Below are 11,746 nucleotides of genomic sequence, written 5' to 3' on the forward strand. Positions count from 1 at the left end.
TTCTTTTATTGACAACTGAACAGCAAGGGTTAACTAGTTTATAAAAGCTGTTGAACTGACAACGTTGGTCTTCTATATGCCTTTGACATTCATAAATTATGCAGTGTGATTATATGTCCATTGTATCCTATCGGGCGAAGTAAACCAAAGGATTTCTTTGGTTTCCTTTCTTAGGATGTCGGGGCTTGCCAGACAGTGACACTAAAGTGAGTGACTCATCAGTCAGTGGCTGCATTTAGAGACTCATTCTGGTCCAAATATGATAATATGATAATTAGGGCATTCACGAAATCCAGGCATTAAAACGGAATTCAACAATATTCAAAAAGGTATTGAATCAACTAAATGTATTGAACTTTGTAGGGAATCAACTAAAGGTATTGAACATTTATAAAAATTTGCCCAAGTTTATCATAAAGACATGAACAGAATGCATCAGTGATTCGCATTTCCTGCCACCTTCTGAAGAGGCAACAAGAATGAAAGAATGCCTGTGTGTGTGGTGCATGTCTACCACTTTTTGTAGCCGTTAGCGGTGATGCTAATGCAAACCGAAGGCTTTCCCCAAAAACATTCTCAAATAAATGTTAACTACAAAATAGCATACAATTACCTGCCAGAATGATATGATTATTTTTAGCAATCCAATGTGTATTTGTTTTGCAAACTCTATGATCACGTGTGCTACAAAACCACTGCTAAACAACAGCCTCTTGCTAGGTGTCCACTGGAATTAAAGGGTAACTTTTGGGGTAGCCTAGTGGTTAGAGCATTGGGCCAGTAACCGAAAGGTTGCTGGATTGAATCCCCGAGCTGACAAGGTAAAAATCTGTCGTTCTGCCCCTGAACAAGGCAGTTAATCCACTGTTCCCTGGTAGGCCATCATTGTAAATAAGAATTTGTTCATAACTGACTTTCCCACTTAAATAATGGTTAAATAATTTATTTTGAAATACACCAACAAAACTCAACATCTCAGATTTTTCAGACCTCAAAAGCAGTCTGCTGGTGTGGTTTAAGCATTGCTGTGGACTTACATCACATTGTTGTTTTTCTATTTTAAAAAAAATAAATTTTGAGAGCAAAAACATATAACCTGGAAAAACAAAACCTTAAAATGTATTTTTAAGATAATGTGTCTGTTTTAATAAAATCCATAATATGAAGAACAAACATTGTGGCAATTGATATCTTGCAGTAAAATTGTAAATACAACTTTACGATCTCAAGAGAAGACAAGTTAATTGTTAAAAAAGGTTTCTAACAATACACTGAATACAATACACATGTTCAGTTATATAAATTGTAAAGTAATGTCTTTCTTCACAATACGACAACAAATTATTCCAATCTGGGAGGTAAACTCAATAAAGTATTCAATAATTTCACTGTGTATTTAAGATGGAATCAAGGCATTAGAATGTTCCAGATGCCACCAAAACAGAGCTTCTTCGGCCGGGGGGCGCCTGGCTGGCTACTTTTTCTATTTGGCTGGCTACTCTACTCACTTGAGAAAAACACTGCAGATAAGTTCTGTTCGGTACCATACCAGTCAGGGTCAAGGATGTGGCTTGGTGAGGATGGTAGTGGAAGGAATTGTACAAACAAGGTGATTCTCTGGATAGAGGCTGTTTCAATGGCATGAAAACTCTACTAAATTCCTCATCATTATTTATGAATAACTAAAAGACTCATGAATAGGATACGCATTCAAGAAACATTGTTGAGTATACAGGAAACATTGGTGAGCAGCAACAAGTGAAAAAAATCCATGTGTTGAAATACAGGTAGAAATGCTCTGATATTTAATGTAGATCGGAACTAAATTGAACGATCATTCAAGGACAATATAACAAACATCAGCACTAGACAACAAAATACAGATTGAATTACAACATCCTTATATTGAATCAAGGCCAACTTATTTTACATTCACAATAAAAATATATAATAGTCATCTTAAATTATGTAAAGTTTGCAAATCCTTAAATAAGAAACAAAATGTATCTTTTCACTACCCAATCAAATATTTCAGATATAAGGTGAAATAACCTGGAAATTTTACTGCAAAAAAATCCTCAAAAAACGATAGCAACAAAAATCATCCACAACACACAACCAAATCACTCACCAATCCATGTGCTAGGAACTCAAACAGGCGACTTCGTGTTTCTGAATGCATGAGTACTTATATAGAGACGGTAGCTAGTAGGCAGAGGAGAGGATAGACGAGACGCCCTCAGAACAGACCGGTATGGCTCCAGCCAGAGGCACACCTCTCTTTCCCTCTCCTCTCTGCAGCCTTGGAGGGAGGGCTGTCTGATCTGTTCTGCTCACATCAACGCTGATGCACACACCCTCTCTCCTTTCCCTCTCCTCTCTACAGACTTGGAGGGGGGGCTGTGCTGTGTGATGTGTGCCTTGCTCATCAACGCTGAAGCCCTCTGCCCTCTCCTAGTGATGGGCAGTATATAAAAAAAAATCCATATCCTGATAAATTGACACATTTTTTCCAATAACGACAAATCCCCAATAAATTAACAAATACTTTTTGGGGGTGCTGGCTGGGTGATATGGACAAAAAGTAATATCGCGATAAATGTAACCCATTTTGCTCGACAACAACAAATACAACAATAATAAAATGTTTAATGTACAGTTAGTTACTTTGCATTATCAGCAGCACCTTCCTCCAAATGAGGAAGGTGAGAACTCAAAACTAGATTGCGAACTCTAAATATGATATTGCTGCTCAATAGATTAATCAAATTAGCCTACACATGGCTATCAGTAAAATGTAGGCTAATGTCCTACAAAATGTTCCAGCGCTAGGCATAGGCTACTTGATGTAGGTCTACTCACTGTAAATGACGCGCTCCGCTGGCACATCTAAACCATACTAACTACAGCCTACTCCAGTGGTAAAGTTGCTCCATTAATACTATTACGACGTGAAAAATATATGATATACCAGTGGAGGCTCCGAGGAGGAGGAGGAAGGGGAGGACCGCCATCAGTAAATTTAATAAAAACAAAACAAATTGTAAAACATAAGTTATCCTTTTAAGATAAACCTATACTAAATATATTCACGTCACCAAATAATTGATTATAATACACTTTTTTCCCCCAGTGAAGGTCTACAGTAGCCTCAGCACTCTGTAGGGTAGCGCCATGGTGTAGCTGGAGGAAAGCTAGCTTCCGTCCTCCTCTAGGTACATTGACTTCAATACAAACCTAGGAGGCTTATGGTTCTCACCCGCTTCCATAAACTTACACAGTAATTATGACAACCTCCGGAGGACGCCCTCCAACCTATCAGAGCTCTTGCAGCATGAACTGACATGTTGTCCACCCAATCAAAGGATCAGATAATGACTCTAGTACTCAAAGCATAAGCTACAGCTAGCTATCACTGCAGTGCATAAAATGTTGTGAGTAGTTGACTCAGAGAGGGAGAATAGTTTTACTGTTTTGATCAAATACATACACTACCGTTCAAAAGTTTGGGGTCACTTAGAAATGTCCTTGTCTTTGAAAGAAAAGCACATTTCTTGTCCATTAAAATAACATCAAATTGATCAGAAATACAGTGTAGACATTGTTAATGTTGTAAATGACTATTGTAGCTGGAAACGGCAGATTTTTTATGGAATATCTACATAGGCGTACAGAGGCCCATTATCAGCAACCATCACTCCTGTGTTCCAATGGCACGTTGTGTTAGCTAATCCAAGTTTATCATTTTAAAAGGCTAATTGATCATTAGAAAACTCTTCTGCAAATATGTTAGCACAGCTGAAAACTGTTGTCCTGATTAAATAAGCAATCAAACGGTCCTTCTTTGGACTAGTTGAGTATATGGAGCATCAGCATTTGTGGGTTCGACTACAGGCTCAAAATGGCCAGCTACAAAGCACTTTCTTCTGAAACTCGTCAGTCTATTCTTGTTCTGAGAAATTAAGGCTATTCCATGTGAGAAATTGCCAAGAAACTGAAGATCTCGTACAACGCTGTGTACTACTCCCTTCACAGAACAGCACAAACTGGCTCTAAGACAATGGACAGAGGAACTCTGCCTAAAAGGCCAGCATCTCGGAGTCGCCTCTTCACTTGACGTTGAGACTAGTGTGTTGCGGGTACTATTTAATGAAGCTGCCAGTTGAGGACTTGTGAGGCGTCCGTTTCTCAAACGAGACACTAATGTACTTGTCCTCTTACCGGGTGTGCACCGGGTCCTCCCACTTTCGATTCTGGTTAGAGACAGTTTGCGCTGTAAATATTCCACTGTAGATATTCTATAAAAAATCAACTGTCTCCAGCTACAATAGTCATTTACAACATTAAACAATGTCTACACTGTATTTCAGAGCTGAAACTTAACTGCTTGACATGTATGATGAAATCCTGGTTGAGAATGAAACTGAAAAAATGAACAACAAAACAGCATAGCAAGTGAAAGAAAGAGGTTTTGATTATGTTTTACTGGTAATGGGGACATACGTAAATGCCAACAAAATAACTTTTTGGTCAGTGTGGTGTGTGTAACCTTTAACTAGGCAAGTCAGTTAACCTCTCTGGTATCATTGGGACGCTAGCATCCCACCTCGACAACAGCCAGTGAAATTGCAGGGCGCCAAATTCAAACAGAAATCCCATAATTACACCATTTTAAAGATAAACTTCTTGTTAATCCAACCACAGTGTCCGATTTCAAAAAGGCATGGCGCGTTATGTTCAGCGCGTTGTCTCAAATAACATCCGGTGAAATTGCAGAGAGCCAAATCAAATTACAGAAATACTCATAAACATTGATGAAAGATACAAGTGTTATACATAGGATTAAAGATAAACGTCTTGTTAATCCAGCCGCTGTGTCAGATTTCAGAAAGGCTTTACGGCGAAAGCACACCATGTGATTATGTTAGGACAGCGCCTAGCCACAAAACACCATACAGACATTTTCCAGCCAAGGAGAGGACTTACAAAAGTCAGAAATAGCGATTAAATATATCACTTACCTTTGATGATCTTCATCTGGTGGCACTCCCAGGACTCCATGTTACACAATAAATGTTTGTTTTGTTCGATAATGTCCCTCTTTATGTCCAAAAATCTCAGTTTTGTTGGTGCAATAGAAAAGGAGAAACAAGAAAGGCGCACTCCCGATCACACGCTGGACTGATGTCTGGAAATTTCCACTGTCCACTCATTGAAAGTGCTGTATCTCCCTCATTTTTCAGAGTAAAAGCCTGAAACAATGCCTAAAGACTGGCCACATGTAGAAGAAGCCATAGAGATCATGAACTGGGTCCTAAGTCTTTGTATGGTGGATAGGCTTTCAATGGAAAAACAGCCTTTCAAAATAATAGTACTTTCTATGCAAATCTACCAATTATATGCATATCCTAGCTTCTGGACCTGAGTAGCAGGCAGTTTAATTTGGACACGCTTTTCATCCAAAATTCCGAATGCTGCCCCCTACCCTAGTGAAGTTAAGAACAAATTCTTATTTACAATGATGGCCTACCCCGCTTAAACCCGGGCGAACGCTGTGCCAATTGTGTGCTGCCCTATGGGACTCCCAATCACGCCCGGATGTGATACAGCCTGGATTCGAACCAGTGACTGTAGTGACGCCTCTTGCACTGAAATGCAGTGCCTTAGAATGCTGCGTCCATGTGTGTGTGTTAACTTTTTACCTGTACTAGAATGCTTAAAAGGCCGCTAAAATTGTAAATATCGGTTATCAGTTTATTTTTGGCAAGGAGGGTATCGGCATCGGTGCATCTCTACAAATAATGGTTTCAGAACAATCTACAGGAACATTTTGTAGCAAAATCACCAAAAATAAATGACGTACAGCTTAATGAGGCACTAAGAGGAAGGTGACGTCTGTAATTTTAGTTTTTTGTCTCAGCTCTACCCTCTCCTGTTCTCTACTGCAAGCTGCAGTCTCTGACTCTCTCTACGTCTGTCTACATGTCTGTCTGTCTGTCTGTCTACATGTCTGTCTGTCTGTCTACATGTCTGTCTGTCTGTCTGTCTACATGTCTGTCTACATGTCTGTCTACATGTCTGTCTACATGTCTGTCTGTCTGTCTGTCTGTCTGTCTTCTACATGTCTGTCTGTCTGTCTACATGTCTGTCTGTCTGTCTACATGTCTGTCTGTCTGTCTGTCTGTCTACATGTCTGTCTGTCTGTCTACATGTCTGTCTACATGTCTGTCTGTCTGTCTACATGTCTGTCTACATGTCTGTCTGTCTACATGTCTGTCTACATGTCTGTCTGTCTACATGTCTGACTGTCTACATGTCTGACTGTCTACATGTCTGACTGTCTACATGTCTGACTGTCTACATGTCTGACTGTCTACATGTCTGACTGTCTACATGTCTGACTGTCTACAGACCACAACACCTGGGTCGTGTTCATTAGGGCACACCTGTGGTCAAATGTTTCAAAATGTTATTTAATGGAAAACAAAAATGTGCGTGCATTTACACAGGCAGTCCAAATCTGATTATTTTTCCTCTAAATGGGTCATTTGACCAATCAGATCAGCTATTTTGCCAATAATTGGCCAAAAGATTAGAATTGGGCTGCCTGTGTAAATGTAGCCTTATCGGATAAGATCGGGTAGTTTCTCCCCGTTTCAGTCTGTTTGGTATCTAATGACCATGACTCTGCACCCTACCTTCAGCCATCCATTTATTCTTTAGTTTTCATCCACATTGGAGAATGTATTCTCACATTTGTCGCCATAGTGATTTCAGTGCGTCATGTAGATAGACGAGGTTCTAAAGCAGAGGTTTGTGATTCTGTACACTAATAGATGGAGTTGCTGGACGAGAACTCATCACCGAAGCGTGCCTCAAACGCTATAGGAAAATATTTGTTCTTTATTGCCGTTTTATCTGCAAACCCTTTGCCCGGTCTTCGAGAGAGCAGAAGAACATTGCAGTTTACATGCCAAGAAAAAAATCAAGGTGGATGTATCTTTGCAGTAATAAATGGACGTTACTGTGTGTGAGTGGAATGAAGAATTCAACAGCCATTAAAATTCTCAACGGATCGATTTTACACGTCTGTGCAACCTTGGTTTTCTACACAACAACTAGGGAGTTGTTCTGAAGCTTATAGAATGTGTGGCAGAGTGACTAGGAAGGACGCCACTGCTGCCGGTGAGGTACGATTTTGTGATCCAGGCAGTGACATGAGACAAAAGTAGACAGATCTTTCTTTCACCGAGAAATGCTTTTCAGGGGAATAACTGCATATGTGGGTATGGATGTGGGTACGTAGACCCACGAGCCACTACAGCCCCTCATAAGTTTTGTGTCCCTCCACTCCCATCAAAGTTGCCCATCGCTGGGTTAGCTTATACCAAACGCTGCCATAGATGTTTCAACTAACCTGCTTGTAATTCTAAATGCATTAAAATGGTGCTGCAATAGATAGAAGCCATTTTACGGGCTCCGGATCAATTCTGCTATTTTCTGCTTTTTTTCTCCTCTCTGATATTAACTATTGTTTCCACAATGGTTCCTTATGACCCAGAAGAGCTTCTGGGCATCAGAACAGCGATCACTAACTAACACAAAGATTTCTACTTCAACGAGTCAGAGGCTCAGGACATACGGCTCACACTGGACCAGGACAAAAATATGCCTGAGACTCGGAAGAGAACGAGACAGTGCGAGAGAGGTCGACGTGCGGGCACCCTGACGAAACTAAAATCGGCGAGTACATAAACCGCCTCTACCCTCTGTTCTTTTGGTGAATGTACAATCACTGGAGAAGAAACTAGACAAGCTCTGTTCAAGACTATACTATCAAATGGGACCTGAAGAATTGTAATATCTTATTTGTCAGAGTCACAGCTGAACAAAGACATGGATAATATAGTGGTTTCTCTATGCGTCACCAGGATAGAGCAGCAGCATCTGGTAAGCTCAAGGGGGGAGGTGTGTTAACCACCGCTGGCACGCAATCTCTAATATTAAGGAAGTCTCTAGGTTCTGCTTGGCTGAGTTAGAATACCTCATGATGATGATAATGAAAACAGAGAAAACTGAAAGATATTAAATCCAAATGTACTGCTCGCGTGTCACACAATGTGACCAAAACAAAGATCTACACACAGGCAAGAGGCATTTCTCACTTGATACAAAATATGGATTTAATATATTTCAGCTTTTTATAGAAGCACCTGCAACTGGACACGGACATTTATAAGATACCCTTTTCTCCGAATCGAGAACAAAGACAGTATCATCAAGAGCAGATTAATTGAAACATATATGACAGAGTTTTGTATAAACCAACGTTACCCTGTAACGCCCAGTAATAGAAACATAGTTGATGAAAGGTATGTGGACACCTGCTCGTCGAACATCTCATTCCAAAACCATGGGCATTAATATGGAGTTGTTCCCCCCCTTGCTGCTATAACAGCCTCCACTTTTCTGGGAAGGTTTTCCACTAGATGTTGGAACATCTAGTGGAAATGCCACAAGAGCATTAGTGAGGTAGGGCACTGATGTTGGGCGATTAGGCTCGCAGTCGCCGTTCCAATTCATCTCAAAGTTGTTCGATGGAGTTGAGGTTAGGGCCCTGTGCAGGCCAGTCAAGTTCTTCCACACCGATCTCGACGAACCATTTCTGTATGTACCTCACTTTGTGCACAGCGGCATTGTCATGCTTTTCAAACAGTTGGATACAGACAGAAGGGTGTGTTCATAACAATTCAACTGTTCAACCTTGTTAGCTAGCAGATAGATCCAAGTTGGCTAAACTTGAAATATAAAGATTAGCTGGCTAGTCACGAGAATGTAGCCTTGAGAGATTATTGATGAGATCTGTGTTTATTTTCTATAGCCTAATGCCTACAACAACAAGTTAGTCATTCTTAATGAATGAGCATCCTGCATGGTTCTAGTTAAACTTGTAACAGTCTTCATAGACAGACTACAAAGACAGATCAGTGATTATTGCAAAGAGCAGGTAAAACTACTTTTTATAAAATAATGAAATTATTAGTGGGTGTTATGGTTGTGGAAAGCTTATATATTTAGCCTCGGTATAACTTCACAAACCCTGAATTCAGAGATTATCGCTGACTCTGAAATCCTGTGTATTTTACTTTTAAACTGTACAACAATGCATATTTAGAGAAAACATGTTCCCCAATGCTGGAAGGAGGGCCTGAGTAAAAAAGTTTGGGAACCCCTGATAACTACAGTAGAGACAAAGATTTAAACGAAACCCAGATAGACCACAGCCTGCCGTTTCCAATGGGAACAAATGAGTCAGTGGGCAGAACAAGCAAGGAGGTGGGCAGAGCCAAGCACAAGCCAGCGAGATCCTATTGGCCCGTTCTAGCATACATCTACATAGTTCTGTTAGGGAACGCCTCCTATGTGAAGTGTGCTTGTGCTGTATATAACTCAATAAGCCTTTGCACTCCTAAACAACACTATTTTTAAAAAAAACTTTTTCAAAGGGTAGTCTACTAAACATAGTCCACTCTGTTCATAACAGATTTTAGTTTTGGAAATAGAAAACTGTATTGTGATCAAATGTTTCATCGATGGGAAAATTAGTAGTGAGTGGAAACGCCAAGTGGACGCTTCACATTTATACACCTCATCTGTGGTAGAGATGCACACACCACCTTTCATTCCATCATCTGCAGATGTTGCCAGAATATACAGACCCTACAGTTACGCTTGTTTACACTGAGCTGCACTGGGGTCAGAACGCAATCAGGGTTACATTAAGACACAGTGGTGCTCACCACTTAAGATATGGGTTCAAAAACTTCCCTCAATACTTAACTGGCTAAAGTTGGCTAGCTTGCTAGTTACTTCCAGACACAATTGAAAGAACAACTCACTGACCATTTTACTTGCCCTACAAGAGCTGGTTAGGCTGTTTTCATGTAATCTAGTTAGTGACTGTGTTGCTGGCAACCATTTAAATTGTTTTTCTGCTGACGTTTACTGACACCATCAAATTGAACAGGTTTTCTAATTCAAATTTTAAAAAAAATCTAATTTTATTTGTCAAATGTACTGAATACAACAGTTAGACCTTAGTGTGAAATGCTTACTTACAAGCCCTTAACCAACAACGCAGTTAAGAAAATATTTACTAAATAAATGAACATTTAAAAAAAGTAACAATACAATAACGACATATATATATAGTATATATTTACAAAATCGTTATTGGGGTACGGGTACTGAGCCAATGTGCTGGGGTACAGGTGAGACGAGGTAATTTCGGTAATATGTACATGTAGGTAGGGTTATTCAGTGCTCTGGCACACTCAGACAAGAGTGTCCTGAAATCAGAGTAGACAGCCAGAGTGAATTTACTAACACATTCCTAATGTAACCAGGATTGCGTCCTGACCCCAGTGTAACTTTGTGTAAACGGGAGTAACGGTAGGTTCTGTATCTTCTGGCAACCGCGGATTTAAAACCACACAAATCAAATCAAATTTTACTTGGTTAGCTACCCAGATAGCTTTTAGCTAACACACGCCAAACTACTAGCAAATGGGCTAGTTAGTTAGACCGTTAACTAGCTAGTTTAGCTAACGTATTAATTTTAACCGCCACTTGGGGACAGAGTTAGCTCATAGCTAGCGCGGTAGGTGGTGGTCATCTACAAAGTGTAGTTAGCTACAATAGCTAGCTAACTAGTTGTGCATAAACATAACAGCGTGAATAGCCACAAAACAATAAATCAAGGACGACAATCAGTAATCAGGGGCCTTTACGAGTAACGTAACGGTACCCCGTCGTTAACTACATATCATTAGTACAGTATAGGCTAACTACCGCTTTGGAAAACGGCTTTGTTCTAGCTAACGTTAGCCGTTGAATCGTGGCTCACCGGGTATCCAGGCCCAGGCATCGGAGATCGGTAAAGGTGGTTCTGTGCGCCCGATGAGGGTCCCATCCTTCCTCCAGGTGTTCCAGGTCCCATGCCTGGTCCTCCACCTTGCACCTGGGGTCCGGGTCCCATTCCCCCGCCACCACCTCCCGTTGGAGCCGATTGAAAACTACCTCTGGCCGCCATCTCCCCTGGATGTCTCCGCCGCCGGATCGTGGAACGGAACTATCGCGAGAGTAGTCTAGTTGATGTAGCGGAGCGTTTCTTTTTACGACAGCAACCTCTGCTGTTTCATTTCCATACAACCAGCCCTTATTGAGGTAAACATGTTACAATCTACAGCACCCTATGAAAGCAGTTTCAAAATAAAAACAACCAAATGCATGTAAACCCTTTCTGTATTCTGGAGTCAGGAGTTTTACAGTTAGCACAGGTTATACATTTTTCTTCACCTTCAAACAGGTTAAAATTTTAATATTAATGTATTTCTAGTATGTCTACCAGAGTTGTGGACTCGAGACAAGATTGTAATTGGATATCACGAAAAAGGGGGTAAAAACAAATGCCTGGACTTGGAGCCTCAAGACTCGACTTGAGCACTAGCGGTTCTGGGGGGGCAGTGCCCCTGTGACAACAATTTTGGACCCCCTTGTGGCCCCCCTAAATGTGGAGTATGAAATCATTTTTACATAACTCATTTTTGCTATCGTTGTTTTTTTACATCCGTTATTAGACAGATGGTGATTAGGAACATGGTCTGTTGCCTGCTAATGCCTGCAATGCAGTGAAGAAAACGATATGACAACAATAACGTCTAATGTAACTGGCCCCTCTAACAGT

At 40.6% G+C, this 11,746-nt stretch overlaps 1 protein-coding gene across 1 annotated transcript in view; it reads right to left on the reverse strand.

Moving 5' to 3' along the window:
• Positions 1 to 11,135, reverse strand: part of LOC115150051 (SWI/SNF-related matrix-associated actin-dependent regulator of chromatin subfamily D member 1) — a 30,595-nt gene extending 19,460 nt beyond the window's left edge. The window contains exon 1 of the mRNA XM_029692943.1: positions 10,907 to 11,135. Coding sequence (XP_029548803.1) covers positions 10,907 to 11,092 — 186 coding nt within the window. The 5' untranslated portion in view covers positions 11,093 to 11,135. The remainder of the gene's footprint in view (positions 1 to 10,906) is intronic.
• Between the last annotated feature and the right edge of the window lie 611 nt (positions 11,136 to 11,746).

Source organism: Salmo trutta, chromosome 16 (assembly GCF_901001165.1).
Source record: "Salmo trutta chromosome 16, fSalTru1.1, whole genome shotgun sequence".
Taxonomy (NCBI): Eukaryota; Metazoa; Chordata; class Actinopteri; order Salmoniformes; family Salmonidae; genus Salmo; species Salmo trutta.